At 38.2% G+C, this 20,006-nt stretch overlaps 2 protein-coding genes across 38 annotated transcripts in view; one reads left to right on the top strand and one right to left on the bottom strand.

Annotated features, from left to right (window-relative positions):
• CEP70 (centrosomal protein 70) overlaps positions 1-20,006 on the top strand; it is a 96,798-nt gene that overhangs the window by 75,276 nt on the left and 1,516 nt on the right. For 13 of the 28 annotated variants that reach the window (XM_069564280.1, XM_069564327.1, XM_069564346.1 and 10 more), the window contains one exon: positions 636-715. In XM_069564280.1, coding sequence (XP_069420381.1) covers positions 636-715 — 80 coding nt within the window. Of the gene's footprint in view, positions 1-118; positions 716-3,051; positions 5,845-20,006 lie in introns of those variants that run through there. The other 15 variants (XM_069564305.1, XM_069564376.1, XM_069564331.1 and 12 more) reach the window with 2 other exon arrangements.
• Positions 1-20,006, bottom strand: part of ESYT3 (extended synaptotagmin 3) — a 70,220-nt gene that overhangs the window by 5,548 nt on the left and 44,666 nt on the right. The window contains exons 18-24 of one of the 10 annotated variants that reach the window (XM_069564239.1): positions 18,946-19,415; positions 18,166-18,264; positions 17,333-17,464; positions 11,764-11,869; positions 10,887-10,936; positions 10,489-10,558; positions 9,110-10,204 (exon numbers count right to left, since the gene is read on the bottom strand). In XM_069564239.1, the coding sequence (XP_069420340.1) occupies positions 10,522-10,558; positions 10,887-10,936; positions 11,764-11,869; positions 17,333-17,464; positions 18,166-18,264; positions 18,946-19,415 (894 nt within the window). In that variant the 3' untranslated portion in view covers positions 9,110-10,204; positions 10,489-10,521. Of the gene's footprint in view, positions 1-9,109; positions 10,559-10,886; positions 10,937-11,763; positions 11,870-17,332; positions 17,465-18,165; positions 18,265-18,945; positions 19,416-20,006 lie in introns of those variants that run through there. The other 9 variants (XR_011251438.1, XM_069564234.1, XM_069564268.1 and 6 more) reach the window with 9 other exon arrangements.

Below are 20,006 nucleotides of genomic sequence, written 5' to 3' on the forward strand. Positions count from 1 at the left end.
GCATTGTTTGATAAAATATTAAGGACTTCTTTTTTAAAGCTAGGCATCTCCAACATAAAACCTAATTTTTTTTAATGTCAAAATGTTATAGCTGTACTCTTCCTCCCTCCTCCCTCAGATTTTATACTGCAGCATAAGGGAAGTATATGTTCCATACGTTCTGCAAGTTTTCCAAGAGGAACCCTAACCTAATCTGACACTTGAGGTTTCTGACACTTGATGATTTTAAAAGGAACGTATGTCTCACTATTGGTATTTTTCTCCCTCCCAGTTTTACAGATTACTGATACTTATTCTTAATGTTTAATAGAATATAGGATATGAAAATCAATTATTTTTAGAAAACATTGGTCTCTTAAGACTCCTCAAGCTAAATGGAAAATTCCCATATTAGAAATGTTAGATTTAACCTTAGAACAGATGATTATACCGCTAGTAGATTTTTTTTGTTGTTTTAGAAGACTATTACTAGATGAACAAAGAGCTCAGAAGGAAAGATTGCAGTAAATAATCATTAAATTTGTATTTAAATTACCAGGACAGTTTCTTTCTGTTTTGAAATGTTCTATGTCCAATCAAATGTAAGAATCATAAGTCAGAAATTCAGTATAAATTGTGCTCTTTTTTGTTTAAAGCATTATCCACAAATTGGAAGAACATGAGGAATTTTTCCCAGCATTTCAGGCATTTACTAATGATCTACTCAAAATCTTAGGTAAGATTTTTGTCGGAGGTGGTTAAATATTGAGTCTCAGGATGGCATTGGGTTTGAGGAAAGAGTGTTCCTTAGTCACTGTATTAGTGTTTTTACCTAGAGTGGTAGAAAGTGGAAACCACTAATAGTAGTGAAAACAAACTTCCAACTTTTGCAGTTAAAGTTGGTTGGGGTTAATCTACAGAACAGAGAAGCACATATTCTTTAAGGAGCTGAGCCTTTTGTTTTAGGACCTTAAAATGAGAAATGACATTATTCTGGTTAGGCCCACTCTAACCCTGACTGTCACTGGATAATGAGAAATGTCTGTAGAATTTATGGTCTTGATAGGTGTGTTTTTAATTTTTCTTCCCCCTCTTCCTCCTTTTCTTTTTTTAAAAAAGATAGCTCCTACCTACTCTCTTTTTTTAAATTTAATTTCCTCAGATGATGAGAAATAACGTAAACATCTGTAGAAAGGAGATAAATTTATAAGTTTGTGGAAGGGAAGAGATACATTTACAGTCTTGGTCAGATTGAAGGCTTTAAAGGGAAAAAAATATAATTAGAAATCATAGGCAAAATAAAAACCCACATCTCTTACTTTAAGTGTGATTTATTATGGCTATAAAAATAATTAATCTTACCATTAAGAACACTTTTTAGGGAATTCCTGGTGGTCCACTGGCTAGGACTATGTATGTTCACTGTTGAGAGTGTAGGTTCATCCTCGGTAGGGGAACTAAGATTCCCTAAACCCAACAAAACAAAATTACTTTTTAAAAAGGTTACAGTGATTTATTTACTTCATTAATTCATTATGATTAATGAATATTTTTTCTGTGTAGCTCATTTGAAGTTGAAAGGTTTTTTTTGTTTTTTAAAGAATAACTTTTTGACATAGGAAATTAAATTAGAAGAGGAGATAAGGTTTGGTAGAAGATAAAGGAATGAGTAAGTTAAAATTTGGTAAGAAGAAGAGTAAATGAAAGGCATATCTGATTAGAGTATATAGCCTAGTTGAACATAATTTTTTGTGGCCAATTTTATGTAGACTGGAAGCAACGGAGACAATGAGTGTACTTTATTCATGCTCATACGTTTGAAAAGATCATGGCAAGGGAAGACATAATTTGAAAGTTTAACTTGAGAAGTGAAAATGTAGAAATGTATTTATTGCCTTGTGTCTCAAAAGAGTTTGTTTCCTGCAATATGATTTTACTTGCTTTGAGGTAGCGATTAACAGTGAGTTTGTCATTAACAAACATTTTACTAGGTGTGCTGTTAACACTTATTTCATAATCCTTGTATAGAAACTTCTTCTCAGATATAATACTCAGCTTGGTTCATGTGGGATCATTTGCTTCAATATACATTGTTCATGTGCTGTTTGGTTACAGTTGAAATTCTGGAGTAAATATTAACATTTCAGAAATTAAATCTGTTTTGGCAAACATGACTATTTTTATTATTACTAGATGTGAGGTGGCTTAGTGATAAAGAATCCACCTGTCAGTGCTGGAGATGTGTGTTTGATCCCTGGGTCAGGAAGATCCCCTGGAGAAGGAAATGGCAACCCACTCCAGTATTCTTGCCTGGGAAATGCCATGGACAGAGGAGCCTGGAGGGCTACAGTCCATGGGGTTGCAGAGTCAGACACAACTTAGCAACTAAACAACAACAACAGATGTCATATTATGCATCTGGAACTACAGAGTGGATTACTGAATATCAAGTATGGAGAAGGACTTTCTTTTTTCTCATGAGTAGTGTAATTAGTTGAGAAAATTCTCATCAACCGAAGTCCTTCTCTGTGAGGTTTATTTATAAGGCAGATTTCTCTTCTAGGGAGAAAACAGGTGTGATTTTAGAATGAGGGTCATGGAATAACTTGATCTTTGTACCGTACTTACTACAGTGTAATTCTCAGCTGTAGATTTGCTCGTATTCTTTTCCTTTCTTGTATCATCTGTGTTCCGACAGAAGAGGTCCCTAAGTCCTTAGATGGAGGCCCAGGAAAGAGAAAGGGCCTCTCCTAGGGATTGCACCATGTAAGCTCACCCATATATTAGAAAGAGGCAGTAACATAATGTTACAAATAATGCTGAGTAGAATCTGTTGTTAAGAGCACACTGCTAATGAGATTAATATCAGAGCCAGAAGATGCTTTTGTAGGTAGCTTTTACAAACAAATGTCCTGTGAATCAGTGATATACTTTTACAGAAAAATTTCATGTGCTTGAAAGCACTAGTGATGTTGCCTTTGTGTTTGAGGTTTACCTTTGCACAGAGTTATCATTTCATCTGAGCCTAACACTAGATGAAGCTACTGTTCTATTATTGTTTTTCTGTTACAGAAATTGATGACTTGGATGCCATTGTACCTGCAGTAAGGAAATTAAAAATACTTTCATACTGAAAACAAATCAAATCATTTTTACTGTGTAAATTGCATTCTTAACATCCTAAGTATTTTGTAGGGTTGATCTTACTCTGAGACATGGGTTATAAAATACATTTACCTCAAAATTTACCCCCTTCTTTCTATTGAGGTCTCCATCTGTATAGTTTTTATTGACTTTGAGATTCTTTTATAGAAAACAATTGCTAAGTTTAATTAATAAATTAACTTTAGATCCTTGAATAATTCTTAAGCAGTTCTTGAGTGCTTAAAAATTAAGATTGTTTTAAAGTACAGTGTGTGAATAAGAGAAACTCAGGGAGAAATAATGCAAGTAATAGAAAGGTTGCATTTAAGTTCGGAGTTTACTGACCATTTTGGTTCTAGGAACAAGGAATGCCAATGTCTGTCTTTAGTCCAGCCAGCAGGAAGCTGTTGCTTTCCTGGCAAGGAAATGGCACGTTCTATTACCGTACTGTAGTCAGAGAACATGGTCTTTTGGTATTGGATCTTTGGAATTCATTGAGATTTTCTTTGTGACTTTATTGTGATGAATTTCCACATATTCTACATGTGCTTTAAAAAGTCTGATCTCTAATATATACATTTATATGTGTGTATATATATGTAGTGTTATTAATATACTGTTTAAATCAACTTTATTTCTATCTTTTTTTTGTCTGCTTCGTTTAGTTTATGGGAAATTCTGAAATCCCTGAACTTGTCAAATTTTGCTTTTTCATAAGTACTTTAAAAGTACTTATGGCCTGTTTTATAAGTATTTATAAATTTATAGTCAATAATATCTTCTTGATTAATATCTCTTCATTGCTATACATGCTTTTACGTTGAATGTAGTTTTGTCCATTCAGTTAATAGTTGCTGGATATTCTTTTCCTTTTTTTCGTATTTCACTAATCTTTTTTTTTATATATTATAAAATATAACACATATGCTAAGTATGGTAAAAACCATAAATTTCAAGTATAATAAATGACTATAAAGTGAACACCCATGCAACATCCAAGAAATAGAACATCACCAGCACTCCAAAATGCCTTCCCAACACACCATATGTGTCTTCCCCCAAGAGATAATCATTAGCTTGGCTTATGTTAATCATTTACTTGTTTTTTCTTTTTTTTTTTTTAAATAGTTTTGCCAGTTTTGTGTGTATGCCTAACCCAAGATAGTTGAGTTTTGCTAGTTTTGAGCTTTATAAAAATAGAATCATGCTGTATGTTCTTCTTAATTCTGTTGTTCAACATCATGTTTGTACTGTTGATCTATATTGTTTTATGTAGGTCCAGGTCATTTGTTTTCATTGGGGTCTAGTGTTCTTCTATGAATGTTCCATAATCCATTTGTTTGTTATTCTAGGGATTGCCATTTGGGTTGCTTCCAGTTCTTAGCTATTGTGAGCTACTGCTGTGAACATTCTTGTACATGTATCCTTGTTCACTGTGTGCAGGTTTTCTAGAATCTAAGAGGCAAAATTGCTGGGTCCTAGAGGAGAACACTGGAGAAGGCAATGGCCACCCACTCCAGCACTCTTGCCTGGCAAATCCCATGGATGGAGGAGCCTGGTGGGCTGCAGTCCATGGGGTCACTAAGAGTCGGACACGATTGAGCGACTTCACTTTCACTTTTCACTTTCATGCATTGGAGAAGGAAATGGCAACCCACTCCAGTGTTCTTGCCTGGAGAATCCCAGGGACGGGCGAGCCTGGTGGGCTGCCATCTGGGGTCACACAGAGTTGGACACGACTGAAGCGACTTAGCAGTAGCAGCAGAGGAAAACACATCTAATGATGTGCATGGATCCTCTGGGGTTGTTTAGTGTGTGACTTTGATAGATCATATGTATTTTAACTTTAGAAGAAAATGCCAAACTGTTTCCAGAGTAGTTGTACCAACTTATATTCCCACCATTAATGTATGAAGGGTCCCCAGTTTTCCGTATTTGATCAACTTTTGGTAAGTCAGTTTTGTTTTATTTTTTTGGCCAGTATAATGTGTAGAGCTCTTAGTGTGACTTTAATGTTTATTTTCCTGATTCCTAATGAAGTTAAACATCTTTTCCTTTGTTTTTTTTTTTAGTTTGTAGTTGATTTTTGAAGGGCTTGTATGTGTCTTTGGTGTTTTTTTCTGTTGCACAGTCTGTCTTCCTATTGATTTGTAAGAGTTATTTACATATTCTAGACATGAACCATTTGATGGTTACACATGTTGCGAATGCCTTCTTCCATTCTGTTTTCTCTTTCCGTTTTCCTCTAGTGTCTTTTCATGAACTGAAGAACTTAATTTTAATATAGAGAATATAGTTAAAGATGTAGAGATTTATAGTCAGTATTCTTAGTGTCTTGTGTAATCTTTCTCTAGTCACAAACTGTAAAGTTACTCTTCTGTGTCATCTTACAGCTGTATAATTTTGCCTTTCACGCTTAGTCTAATATACTTGGAGTTTTTTTGTGTGTTGTTGTTTTTTTTTTTTAATGTGGTATAAGTAAAGGACTATTACCTTTTCTGTCGTGGATACCCAATTGTTTCAGCACTGTTTATTGAAAAATCTATTATTTCCCCTTTGCTTATAGTATTTACTTCTGTCATATATTGAATATCTGTATGTGAATGAGACTGTTACTGGACTCTCTTCTATTCTTCTGGTCCATTTATCTCCCCCTCACTAGTATCCCACTGTTTTTATTATTTTAACTTTAAAATAAACTTTGGTATCCCACCCTTTGTATTTCCATGTGTATTGAGTCTGATTATTAAATTATACACACAGACACACTACATATTGAGATTTTTATTGAACTTTCATTAAACGTAGGATCAGTGGGGAAAATCAGAATCTATAATGTTGGATCTTCAAACTCCTACTGTAGCATAGCTCTCCACTTGGTTAGGTTTACTTTAACATTTCGTAATAAAGTTTCATAATTTTTCTGTAGGGATTATTGCCAGATACATTCATAGTATTTGATCTTTATGCATTTATAAGTTTTCTTTTTAAAATTTCACTTTCCAACTGTTTCAGAAATAGAGAACTATAATTGATTTTTAAATATTTACTTTGTATTCAACAAAGCAGTATATCTTTAGATTATTTTGGATTTTCATACTTATGATCATATCATCTGCATATAACAACAGTTTTGGTCAGATAAACCTGTTTTTCCTTACCCAACTACATAGGCCACAGTATAGGGCTGAGTAGAAGTGGTGATAGGAATCAACCCTTTCTTGTTGCAGATTTCAAAAGGAAATCTTTTAATGCTTCACCGTTAAGCGTAATGTTGGGCTTCCTTGGTAGCCTGGCTGGTAAAGAATCCACCTGCAAAGCAGGAGACCCCGGTTCAGTTCCTGGGTTAGGAAGATCCAAGGGAGAAGGGATAGGCTACCCGCTCCAGTATTCTTGGGTTTCCCTGGTGGCCCAGATGGTAAAGAATCTGCCTGCAGTGTCGGAGACCTGGGTTTGATCTGTGGGTTGGGAAGATCCCTGGAGAAGGGAATGGCTACCCATCCCAGTAATCTGGCCTGGAGAATTCCATGGACAGAGGAGCCTGGCAGGCTACAGACCATGGGGTCCCAAAGAGTCAGACATGACTGAACGACTTTCACTTGGTACCATTACTATAAACAGAAGTCTAAACTACCCTTGGGTTTGTCATTTTCATCCTTTAACTTTCAACACTTCTGTGTATTTGGAGTGAACCTCTTGTAAATAGCATATAGCTGTACTTTTAATTTTCATGGAATTTGACATAGGTTTTAATAGTGCCTTTACTATGATTGTGGCTCAGCTGGTAAAGAATCTGCCTGCAATATGGGAGACCTGGGTTCTATCCCTAGGTTGGGGAGATCCCCTGGAGAAGGGACTGGCTACCTACTCCAGTATTCTGGCCTAGAGAATTCCATGGACTATATAGTCCATGGGTCACAAAGAGTTATTACAAGTATATTTAGAAGTCTTTTGCCTATCTTTTCCTTTTTTTTTAATTTATCATATTTTTCTATGCTACTTTTTTCTTTTCTATTTTTTTGGAGCAGTGTTGAATTTTTATTTCTTTTTCACTACTGATTTGGAAGTTTTATGTTTCAACTCTATTGATTTTTCTATTATTACTCTATATTATTGGTTATCTTAAAATTTTTAATACACACTTAGTCAAGGTCAGGTCAGAAGACAAAAACTACATTGCACAGGTAGCCTAACAGGAAACATTTAGAATATGAATTGCTGACTAGTAAAAGTAGTTAACTGCTAAAAGGAGGCATAAGAGGACTCTAAGGAGAATGCAGTAGTGACTTCAGAAAGCAGATACTACCCCCAGGGATAAAGGGGAGTAAATAAGAAACGAACTTAAGGGTGCCTTCACTTTAAATATATCAACTTAAGAGGCTATTTAAACCTCTGAGTAGAGGTCTGGTTGCCACAGGAACAGGCAACCCACTTGTGGCAAATAAACTTGCCAGAGGGTGTTGGATGGTGCTGAACCATGAAGACTGTGTTTATGATTGCAGGGCCCAAGGGCATGAGCCAAGAGTAACCTGTGGTGGGTGCTTAGGTAACAGAGAACAGCCTCACACGACAGTCAGCTAGCTGCCGTGGATAAGGGCACCTCAGTAAAGGAAGAAAAGCCCCTTCTTCCCACTCTGGCTTTGCAGTGTCTCTGCAGTGTCCTCAATTGATAAGCCTAACATCAAGACCCCTGGCAGAGGGGAGGAGGCTGTGTTATTTCTAGTATCAAAGCAGGGCCAAGATGGGTTGATTTGGAGCTGAAAGGTAACTAGTAACTGCCACATACAAAGCTATATTTTAAAATATAAAACTCCTTAGCTTCTTAAATAAGGCCTTGAATACTTTGAACATTCCTCTGAACCAGCTTCAAGGCTCTTAGACGTCAGTACTAGCCCAGTTTTGCAGACATTTTAGGTTGCTTGCTTCCTTGTTTAAAACAGTCAAGACGTACTTAGGTTTACCTTACTCTCTGTTGTTTTCCACAAGCCACTCCTGCCTTATGTTACGTTTTGTTGCTTGCTGAAATACATCCAATGGCCATTTTTCAATTTGGTACTCCCATGTGCTTCATATTAAAAAAAATTTTTTTTTTTTTTTGCCTGTGATCTTCCTTTTAGTGGGAATTATCTGCTGCGGTGGTTCCATGTGTGTCCTAGATGGGAATCACAACCCTGGGGGCAATTTTGTGGTTGCCCCAGTCAGGGCTTGACATGGTTCCAGGTTCTAAACCCAACTTCACATTAGTTTCGAGGTTTCCAAACTAAGTCAGTTGTGTGTAACTTCAGACTCCATGTTCCGATAGGAGAGGGTAGCTGACTGTTTCCACCCATTGCTGACAACCAGTTCCTTGTCCTCATTCTCAGCCAAGGTGTTTTGTGAGGACAAAACTTTCCAGGCTCCATGTCCCTTACATAGTAGCTTTACCTTTTATCCAGTGCACTAAAATTCTGGTTCTCTTCAAAACATCCTCTTCAGTTCCTATATGCTACTTTAGATTTTCTCTTTGAACTATCATTGGAACTTAACCTGTGTTACTTTTTAGTCAATCATGTTTAAAATCATGCTTAAAATTTATGGTTTAATTAGGTTTTCTGTGTGTTTGGACTAGAGGAAGGATAGGTTTTCACTTGTCTGCTTTGTCTGCCATTTTGCTCAGTAGTTGTTTTAGGGTTGCTAATATTCAGGAAATGATATATGATACATTCCATTTATTACTCTGGTACTTTATCGTTTCAAGGAACTTGTCTGTTTAGTGAACATTACAATGCTGCTATGAGGTAGATAGGACAGGCATCAATTGTCCTATTTTATAATGAGAACTTGTCACTCAGAACAGCAAAAACAAATTTTATTACACATCTGCCATGTACTTAGTATGGATGTACTAAGTCTTGTACTTAGTCTTGGATGATGGGGGTGAAAATTCACGTAACTTGAGGTTAATTAAAAAGTAAACAGAAACATCAAATACCAAACACAATACAGATAGTTTCTTAGCATATGACTTTAGTAGATATTTAATAAACATTTTTTTTAATTAAAGGTTACAAGGCAGGGAATTGTTAAAATGAAGACTGTAGAATGTTGATCGTAGATGCTGTAGGTGGGGGGAGAGGCCCTTTCAGTGTGCACTGGCTCAATGGAGGAGGTGAGTTTGACATAGGCCTCTAAGAGGTGAGTAGGATTAGTAGGCAGGATATATTTGGACAGTTCTGGAACAGAGCATCTGCACATGAATAAGGCAGCCAAAAACTGGAGACCTGATTGTGTTCAGTCTAAAACACAAGGAGTGGGCTTGAATTTTGTAGAAAACAGGAAAGAGATAATTTATAAGTGAGAGTAACCTGTCAGAAACTTTAAGATGTTACCATTCTTTAGAAAAGCGGCAGTGAAAGCAGTGGTGGGAGAGGAAGCAAGGGCAGGGGCTGCTGCCTGAGCAGACAAATGACAAGAAGAGTTGACAGCAGCTCTAGAGAAACATGAGAAACGACATGAATATTTGGTTTTATAAAGTCTGAAATGCAAAAGAGGCACTTGTTTAAATATACAGTTTATATAACTTGTTTTTAATGTTGTGTAGGTGAATCAGCCCTCAGAAAAGTGGAACAGAATTCCCAAACCTATCTAAAAGAGATACAGAAAGCCCCTGTTCTCTCTGGCACTCCAGTCTCCAGTGCTCTGCTATGGGAGTGCAGACAGACCTGGGCTTGAAACTCTGTTTGCATTTTCTTAATAGAAATAATGCCACATGCTGGAGTTTGATCCCAGGCTATCCCACACTGAAGTACTTAACTCAAGGTATATAGGTATATCACTAACAGGGTTGTCATCAGGAAAGTATGTTTTAGTTCCACAGCAGATACAGAAACGCACCTCCAGAGAAGTACCAAAGATGGCAGCCAGTAGAGCTTAGGTAGAGTTAGCTCTCAGAACTTTTGGGTGGGTCACCTTTTAGTCCCATAGAAAAACCCTCTTCTCTGCATCAGTCCCTGCCCAGGAGTACTGACAGCTGCTCCACAAACGGACCTCCCTCGTCTTCTGTGTCTAAGACAGACACCTGGTGGAGACATGCATGCAAGTCCTAAGTCAGAGAAAATTCACCACTGAGGTTCTGATCATGTATTAGGCACAGATACCCCACTTCTTTTTGGATTTAAACAATTAAACCCAACCAAGAAAGAGTAGTTCTTGCTTTTACATGTGTTTACCACTGCATAATACTATCCAGTCATGCAGTTATACTGCACACAAGAATGTGTGTGTATGTGTATATATACACATATGTATGTGTATATATATACACCCACATATATGTGTAGTTTCAAATTGCTATTGTGATTTAAATTATAAAATATACATATGTACATATTTAAAAAATAAAGATGTTGTTGTTCATCATCAACTTCTAGGCTGTCCATCTGGAGTCAGCTCATACCTGTAAGACAGTTGGGTTTGGACTTGTGTTAGTATTGCGAGTGTGTTGTGGCAATATCAGGACAAGTGGCCTAGTCTGTCCTAGTTGGGCCTGTGGGACCAGCAGAACTCAATCTCTGTAAGCTGACCAGCCAGGGTTAAGACTAGAGCTTACAGCGGTTCTTTAGATAAGTGAAGTCTGTAAGCAGTAAAGCCTTAAGTAAAAGTGATAATGTCCCCCTCCTTGATAAGATATTGAAGAGGGAAGAACTTTGGAAAGAGAATATGGGCAACCACCTGAAATAAACTGAGTAGCAGATTTAATGTGATAAAATGAAACACTCACTTACCACTGTGAGAAGCCCTTAATCAGATCTTCTTTTGATAAGTCAATCAGTACCTAAACAAGCATAAATTATCATTTCTCTTCCTCAAAACTGTATTAAATGGAAACATATTGGGATAAATGAAACTGATCCTAAAAAGGGCCTTCTTGAGTTTTGAGCAATAGTTCTTTTTCCTTTGACTTTCAATATATAGAACCTCTCCAGAAGGACAGTACTGACACCAACCTCAGTGTCCTAGGAAAAGGTGAACTGCTATTTGCAGTTGTACCTCAGGAATTTACATAACGAATGTTTTAGAGAAAACAGCTTGCCTTTACTTACAAACTGATCCAGAATTTTAAGCAAGATACTATAGTTTTCTCAACAATAAAAATGGGAATATCATCACCTACTTCACAGAGTGGGCTTTAAAGAATGAGCATAAGATAATGTTTAAAATACAACAACTACAGAGTGTACAAATACCATTCTTTTTTGTCTCTCCTTCCTAAGGATTATATTTCCTTTACTTCTAACTTTAAGTTAAAATAACATTCACCACAAAAGTCTTGACATAATGAGATCCAAGCTTCACACAATGCTGTACTTGTGAAAACAATACTTAATATCATAGTAGAGGTTCACATACTTTTGTAGTGATGAACTTGGATATTCTTGAGTTTCTTAAAATAGGGTTTATTAATTTATATACTTTAGTCTTAAGAGTATTTTTTAAAAGGCACAAAACAAAAAACCTCCCAGTGAGGCTGTATCTTCCTTAAAGTCAGTTCTGATAACAAACTGATGATCGCATCAAAATTTCATCAAGGATGTGTTCTACCTGTGAACTCCAGGTAGCCACCAGGAGGGAAAGAGTACCAAGATCCCCTTTTGTACTTACCTTTCCCAGTTCCTTCCTTCTGTGTGAACCAAATGGTCTACTGTTTTTCACTGCGACATCTAGTGACCTCTTCTTTACTTCATCCATGGAAACAAAAAATTCAAATCTTTAAGGAGCAGAAAGTCAGAAATGAGATTTATATATTTTAATTATTTTCATTGAAAATCTCTAGTGTTTCATCCATTTTCCTGCCTGTAACACAGAAGATACAGACTGTCTACTGTTGCAGATACTATAGAGAATCTAGAGCAGTGTTGGGTTACAGCAGATACTCGCTGCATCTTTATTGCAATCACTGTCCTGTTACACAACCTGGGAGTGTCGAGAGGCCATTTACCCCCCTTGAGACCTGCTTTGGACTGCTGTGCTTTGGGGCTGCTGTTTTCCTTCTCTGACTCTACTCTGGTTGTCGCTCTGTTCAGCTGTCCCTTCTCTCTCTGAACTCTGCCTGCCCATAGTACCACCTCAACCCCTTTTTGTTTTCTTCTGACCAACTAAGGGCTAGGATGCTGAATAATTAGTTTTGCTGAAATTGCATGGAAAAAAGTGGCCTTTTCCCACTTGTGCCTGTGGAGTAAGGCAGAGGAATCTTAGTATACAAGCTTTGTCACATACTCACAAGAGGCCTCTGGACTCCTTACTTCAGGATTTTTTTTTTTTGAGTGAAGATTCTTTAAATTCAATAGTGCTTTACACTTTTCAAAAGTTTGACATGCATGATTTAATGTAATCCTATAATATCTTAATTTTTTTAATTGAGATATAAATGACAAAGGATTATTAGTTTTATATGTCTAATAATGTGATTTGTATATGTTATAAAATGATCAGTCTAAGTAACATCTATCACCACATATAGTTAAAAAATTTTTTTTTCTTGTGAACTTTCAAGATCCACTCTCCTCGCTACTTTCAAATAGGTAATTATTATTAACTATAGTCACCGTGCTATATATTATATCCCCATGAATTACTCACTTAATAGCTGGAAATTAGTACCTATTGACCCCTGTCATCTATTTCACACACACCCTAATCTCCACCTCTGGCAACCACCAATCTCTTTATCTATGAGCTTGGGGTTTTTTGTTTGGTTTTTTGGTATTTTTAGGTTCCACATATAAGTGAGATCATAAGTAATTATCTTTTTCTAACTTATTTAACTCAGTAGAATGCCCTCAAGGTCTATCCATGTTGCAAATGGCAAGATTTCTTTTCTTTTTTTTTTTTTGTTACTATTTTTTTTTAATTTATTTTTAATTTTAAAATCTTTAATTCTTACATGCATTCCCAAACATGAACCCCCCTCCCACCGCCCTCCCCATAACATCTCTCTGGGTCATCCCCATGCACCAGCCCCAAGCATGCTGCATCCTGCGTCAGACATAGCCTGGCGATTCAATTCACATGATAGTATACATGTTAGAATGTCATTCTCCTAAATCATCCCACCCTCTCCCTCTCCCTCTGAGTCCAAAAGTCCATTATACACATCTGTGTCTCTTTCCCTGTCTTGCATACAGGGTCGTAAGATTTCTTTTTTTATGGACATTTAGGTTGTTTCCATGTCTTGGCTATTGTAAGTAATGCCACAGTGAATACCGGTGTGCATATATCATTTTGAATTACCGTTGTTTCAATAAATACACAGAAGTAGAACTGCCTGGTAGTATGGTAGTACTATTTTTTAATTTTTTTTTTGAGGAACCTCCATACTGTTTTCCATGTGTTCTTGCCTGGAGAATCCCAGGGTCGGGGGAGCCTGGTGGGCTGCCGTCTACGGGGTCGCACAGAGTCAGACACGACTGAAGCGACTTAGCAGCAGCAGCATGCTGTTTTCCATAGCTGCCCCAGTTTACATTCCCACCAGCAGTGCCCAAGGGTTCCCTTCCCATATCCTTACTAACAGTTATTATTTCTTTTTTTATAATAACCATTCTCAGAGATATGAGGTGATATCTCATTGTGGTTTTGATTTACATTTCCATAATAACTAATGATGTTGGGCATCTTTTCATGTACCTACTAACCATCCATATTTCTTCTTCAGAAAAATGTCTATTCAGAGCCTCTGCTCATTTTTTAATCAGATTTTTTTTTTTGCTATAGAGTTCTGTGAGTTTTAATATAGATTTTGGATATTAACTGCTTACCATATATCATCTACAAGTATTTTTTCCGATTTGGTAGGTTGTCTATTTATTTTGTTGGTTTCCTTTGCGGTGTAGAGCATTTTAATGTGGTCTCAAGTTGCCTCACTTGTTTAGTCTTGCTTTAGTTGCCTTTGGTTTTGGTGTCTAATCCAAAAAATCATCACCAAGACTGATGTCAGTGAGTTTAACTCACCTAAGTTTTCTTCTAAGAGTTTCATAGTTTCAGCTCTTACATTCAAGTCTGTAGTCCATTTTGAGTTAAGTTTTGTGTACAGTGTAAGATACTGGTTGAATTTTATTCTTTTGCATGTGGCTCTCCAGTTTTCCCAACACCACTTGTTGGAGATTGTGCTTCCCCCATTATACATTCTTGTCTCCTTTGTCATAAGTTAGTTGGCCATATATGTGTGGGTTTATTTCTGGGCTCTCTATTCTGTACCACTGATGTCTCTTTATGCCAGTGCCATACTGTTTTGATTATTACAACTTTGTAATATAGTTTGATGCCCAGAGGCATCAGGGAGTATGATGCCTCTAGCTTTGTTCACTTTTCTCAAGCTTGCTTTGACTCTTTTGTGGTTCTATGCAAATTTTAGGATTTTCTGTTTCTGTGAAAAATGCCATTAGAAGTTTGATTGCATTGAATCTATAGATTGTTTTGTATAGTATGGACATTTTAACATTATTAATTCTTCCAATTCATAAGCATAATGTATCTTTCCATTTGTTTGTGTTGTCTTTGATTTCTTCCATCAGTGTCTTAGTTTTCAGAGCACAGGTCTCTTACCTCCTTGGTTTGATTTACTCCTAGATATTCTTTTTGGTGCAATTGTGAATGGTTTTCTTAATTTCTCTGCTACTTTGTTGTAAGTGTATAGAAATGCAATGGATTTCTATTATGTTTGTATCCTGCAGTTTTACTATAGATTTTTGGTGGCATCTTTAGGATTTTCTTTATAAAGCACCATGTCATCTTCAGACAGTGACGGTTTTATTTCTTCCTTTTTTTTTTTTTTCCTTCTTGTCTGATTGCTGTGGCTAGACTTCCCAGTACTGTGCTGAATAAACCTGGTGAGAGTGCTGGTCTTGTAAAGTGGGTCTGCAAGTGTTTCCTCGTCTATATTTTAGAAGAGTTTGGGAACGAATGGTATTAATTCTTCAGATATTTGGTAGAGTTCACTAGTGAAGCTGTGTGGTCCCTGGACCTGTTGTTGGGTGATTTTTGATTACTGATTTAAACTTCTTCCTAGTAATCAGTCTGTTCACATTTTCTGTTTCTTCATTATTCAGTCTTGGTAAGTTGTATCTTTCTAGGAATTTATCTTTTTCTTCTAGGTTATCTAAGTTGTTGATATATAACTATTCATAGTCTCTTATGATCCTTTGTATTTCTGTGGTATCAGTTTTACAGCTTCTGTTTCCTCTTTTTTGTCCTTTTTTTTTTCTGCTTGGTGAGTCTAGCTAAAGGTTTATCAATTTTGATTATCTTTTCAAAGCTCTGAGTTTCATTGATTTTTCTATTTTTTTTGTCTCTATTTCCACTCTGAACTTTATTTCCTTCCTTCTGTTAACTTCGGACTTTGTTTATTCTTGTTCCTTGAGATGTAAGGTTAGATGGTTTGAGATTTTTCCTGTTTATGATATATGGATTTATGTTACGAAATTTCCTCTTAGAACTGTTTTTGCTACATTCCATAAATTTTGTTATGTTACATTTCCATTTTCTTTGAACATATTTTATTTGTCTTGATTTCTTAACATGATTTTAGTCTTCTTAAATTTAAGATTTGTTTGTGGCAGCCTAGTATTCTTGCCTAGAAAATCCCATGGACAGAGGAGCCCGGTGGGCTGCCGTCTGTGGGGTCGCACAGAGTCGGACACAACTGAAGCGACTTAGCAGCAGCAGCAGCAGTATATGATCTATCCTAGAGAATGTTCTGTGTCACTTGGGACTGTGTATGCTGCTGCTTTTGGATGGACTGTTCTATGTATTAGACCAGTTCATCTGGTCTAGCAAGTCATATATAGCTGTTTCCTTATTGAGTTTATCAGATGATCTATCCTTTGATGAAAGTAGGGTACTAAAGCAGCCTCCTTCAATTCTGAATGATAAGTTTCCCCAGTAGAGTATTTTTGGTTGGAAGCATTTTGCTTTTAGCACTTTGAATATATTGTGCCACTCCATCCTGGCCTGCAAAGTTTCTGCTGATAGTCTTATGTTGGGGGCTGGGGGGGGGGGCGGGTTCCTTATAATGTAATTGCTTGTTTTTCTTTCGCTGTTTTTAAGATTCTCCTATCTTTAATTTAGATATTTTAATTATAATGTATATGGTGTCAATCATGTACTCAACAAGAGACCTCTGAACTCTTTACTTCTAGGTTTACATTTAAGATCAAGGTTGCCAAGTCTGCCTTGTATATAATCCATGCACATCTTGCTGTTACAATTTTGAGAGAGAATTACTAACAGATTAGGTTTGTCACAAAAGTCAACCTCCTGTGTTCCCACATAGCAATTTTGACATCCTTTTATGTCAGAGCTCCCTTTGAAGGCAACATTTTTCACTTGTGTGACTGTAGAATATAGGATGGTGCCTAATATTAATAGAAAGTATTCAATAAATATTACACAAATTAATTCTCTCTCCCCACATTATTTCTTGATATCAGTGAACTAAAAATGTAGCTTTTGAAGGAACATATTAATCTTTAGACATGACCCAAAAAAGAACTCAGTACAACTCTTTTTAAAATGAGTAGTTATTGATCAAGATAAGCGGAAACAAACATTATTAGGTAAATCATCCTAGTCTGGCTAGCAATGTCTTCTCTTAGGATCCCACAGCAAAAAGAAGCGAGTACCTTGTGATCAACTTGAAATCAAGAATAAGAATATTAAAGATAAGACTTACCACCACAGACTCATCAAAAGCAAGAAATGTGATTAGACTCTGTCTGCTAATTTTGTCCCCAAGGACATGGGTGGACACACTGGGGGAAGGTATCTGTTCCACCTATGCTTGTTACAGGAGGGAAGACAGGCCAAAGAGCTTGGAACTTTGGAAGAAATTTTAGGTTCTTAGGTTCAAGGTATGTTTATTTATGTTTGAAAACAAACATCTGACTAGATTCAAATCTTTTTGCTGCCAAAGGGGATTCGTTTAAACAGAAAGAGTGTGGAACATTTCATAATCAGGAATGCTTTGGTCCACACAGGCAAGAAAAATGGTTAACTGTTTTGCTAAACTTCTCTGGCAGTCCTTTTCTCCCACAAAATGTAGAAGCTTCATGACTGTGTTGGTGTCCTGTTCAACCCCAGCCCTTCCCAGCATCTGGCAGTTGCCAGGCACACAGGAGGTACTCAACAAATACTCAAGTGGCTGTGACACTCTAAGCAGGCCACCTGGGCCACTTACGTCTCATCAAACAGGGGCTCCAGGGTCTTCCGCTTCACTGAGGTCTTCTTACGACTTGCCCACCTCCTTTCTGGCAACAAGTAGACACGGACGTAGGGATCAGCTCCACTGCTGGTACAGGGCGTCAGGTTTCTGATTTGGTTTCAAACACATTAAAGGAAAGAGGCCCCTTGTTTTGAAATACTGAAAGCACTCATTTGGAGACTTCCCTGGGGGCTCAGACGGTAAAGCATCTGTCTACAATGCGGGAGACCCGGGTTCGAGCCCTGGGTTGGGAAGATCCCCTGGAGAAGGAAATGGCAATCCACTCCAGTACTATTGCTTGGAAAATCCCACGGACAGAGGAGCCTGGTAGGCTACAGTCTATGGGGCCGCAGAGTCGGACACGACTGAGCGACTTCACTTCACTGTACTAGCCATACAGCTTTAGATGGCCTTGGGGATAAAAATGCCCTGTAATCTAGACCAAAAAAATCAAAAGTCTGCAGAATTTACAGGACAAAACATCAGATGCGTGGTTTTAAAAACATGTGTTTTTATGAAGTTTGGGGTAGAGCCAAGTACTTTTCCATGTAAAGGAAGTTGAAGATTCTTGAGAAAATGTCCTGGCTCCAGGGCACCCCAGATAGCTTTGCAGCAGATGTGTCTGAGCAACACCCTTGGTTCTGGAGCCTGTCAGCTCCATCGAGGATCCTGTTAGAGTGTTCAAACCTCACTCCTTCCAAGTGTCTACCTTGGGGCTGCCTGCCCCTGCCATTGCTCCAAGTGCCCCCACTGATTTTTGGTCACCTGACGCTCCCAAGGGCTCTTTCCTGGTCCTAATGTTTCTTTACCTGCAGCCGTTGATTAGCACACTGAGACAGCGCCGCAGACACACATAGCGCACCGTGAGCTGAATCTCACCCAGCCCCCGATGCCCGAGGTCCCCGCCTCTGAAAAGAAAGGGCTTGTCATTTCTCTTGCCATTACGGGTGCTGGCCTCTCCCCCCACCCCCAAGAAGCATGTCAGTTAGCAAATTAATTCTCAGTAAGGTTCCTTTTAGTTGGAATTACTTCCTATCCCACATTCATGTATAATTATCCTACTTCACTGTAGGGAGAGCATGGTACCATAGGAAGAACTCTCTAGCAGCATCTGCCTTTATACTATGGTTTTTTGTGGAACCTTGGGCAAGTTACTCAACCTTTATGATAGTAAGTTCTGTCTTTTAGGGTTATTGTGAAGATCCAATTGCTAAGGCCAGAGTCAACACTTAATAAATAGCAGCCATTGATTATATAACTCCACATTTTTGGCTTTCCATATCATTCCAGAATAAATAACTCTTTAGAATTCAAGGCATGTTTTTGCTGTAAGGAACCTTAACAACCCAAGTCCAACACTGTTTTCTAGTTGATATGTAGCTAGAGCCCCAGCAGACTTGTGGGCACATGTACACGTGCTTTCTCTCCCCACATCCTGTGTTCTTTCTAGCTCACCGTGCTGCCTTATGAAACGATTTTGTGAAAAACCAGGACTTGCATAGCAAAGTAAGTTCATATCTACTGTTCCATCCAGGGAGGTATTTTTCATGCAGGTCATTTTAGAAAATATTAAGCAGAGAGGTGCATACTCAGTGTTGAGGCTGATATCTGTCAGGTCAAAGCAGGAAGAGGCCAGGGAGTTGAGTGAGGACATGCTGGGAGCCAGCCCCTTGGGTGGCCATGCGAATGGGGAGGCAGGGCATTTCATGGGTCTGGGTGACTTGATGGGCCCCGGAGAGTGGGGGCCTGGCACAGCCAGGTAGATGGTGGCCAGACTCTTCTTCCCCGTGGGTGCACTGTCCTTGCCTTTGGGCTCTGGGCCCGTCTCTTCAAGCATGGGCTTGGTGGCAGTGATGGTGGCAGAAGTGGTGTTCTTGGCAGCCTGCTTGATCTCAGAAGCAGGGTCTGGAGGGCGTGGCAGATCTGTAGGGCCCTCTCCCTGGGGTGGGGCTCTAGGGTCCTGGTTGGTGGTGACCTTCTTAATGAACAGAGGGCCTTTCTTCAGGGCTTCAGGTCCTGTGTATGGACTTCCCAGCTCTCGTTCTTCCAAGTGCAGGAACTGTAAGCAGATGACAGGGTTGTTTATGGGCTGGCACACCACTTCCACTTTCTCCCTGTCTGCTCCGTCTGCTCTCACCTTCACCCCTGGGAAATGGTTCCTCCTCTCTTCTGGAAGGAACAGTTTCCTCAAAACTCTGTTCCTTCCTGACTGCCCAATCCAACGGATTTTTACTCCCAGACCTATCTTCTTAACTTCTCTGCCTCTGGCTCCCGCTGACCAAACCTTCTCATTACCTTTGTTCCTGCCTCAGTAATTGTCATGAAGACTCAGTTGTGACTCTCTTTTCTCTTTATATTAGTTCTGGCTGCTGGAGACCTGACCCATTTACCTTAGCCTTCCTGTATATCACCAGCTGTCTTCTGGATATGATCATTTCTAACCACCACCTTATCACCATTGCTTTCCCCTAAAATGTGTTTTCTATCCAGATATAATCATGTGCTCCCAAAGTTTCAAACGTCAGCCACTGTCTATCCTTCTGCTTTCCCCATCAATCGTTAAGACTCTTCCCAGGAAATTTCCATTTCCAGCAATATGGTGATCAAAATATTCTGAAAAACCTTGTGTTAGAAATGCTCAATAAAATGA

The sequence above is a fragment of the Ovis canadensis genome, chromosome 1, assembly GCF_042477335.2.
Source record: "Ovis canadensis isolate MfBH-ARS-UI-01 breed Bighorn chromosome 1, ARS-UI_OviCan_v2, whole genome shotgun sequence".
NCBI lineage: Eukaryota > Metazoa > Chordata > Mammalia > Artiodactyla > Bovidae > Ovis > Ovis canadensis.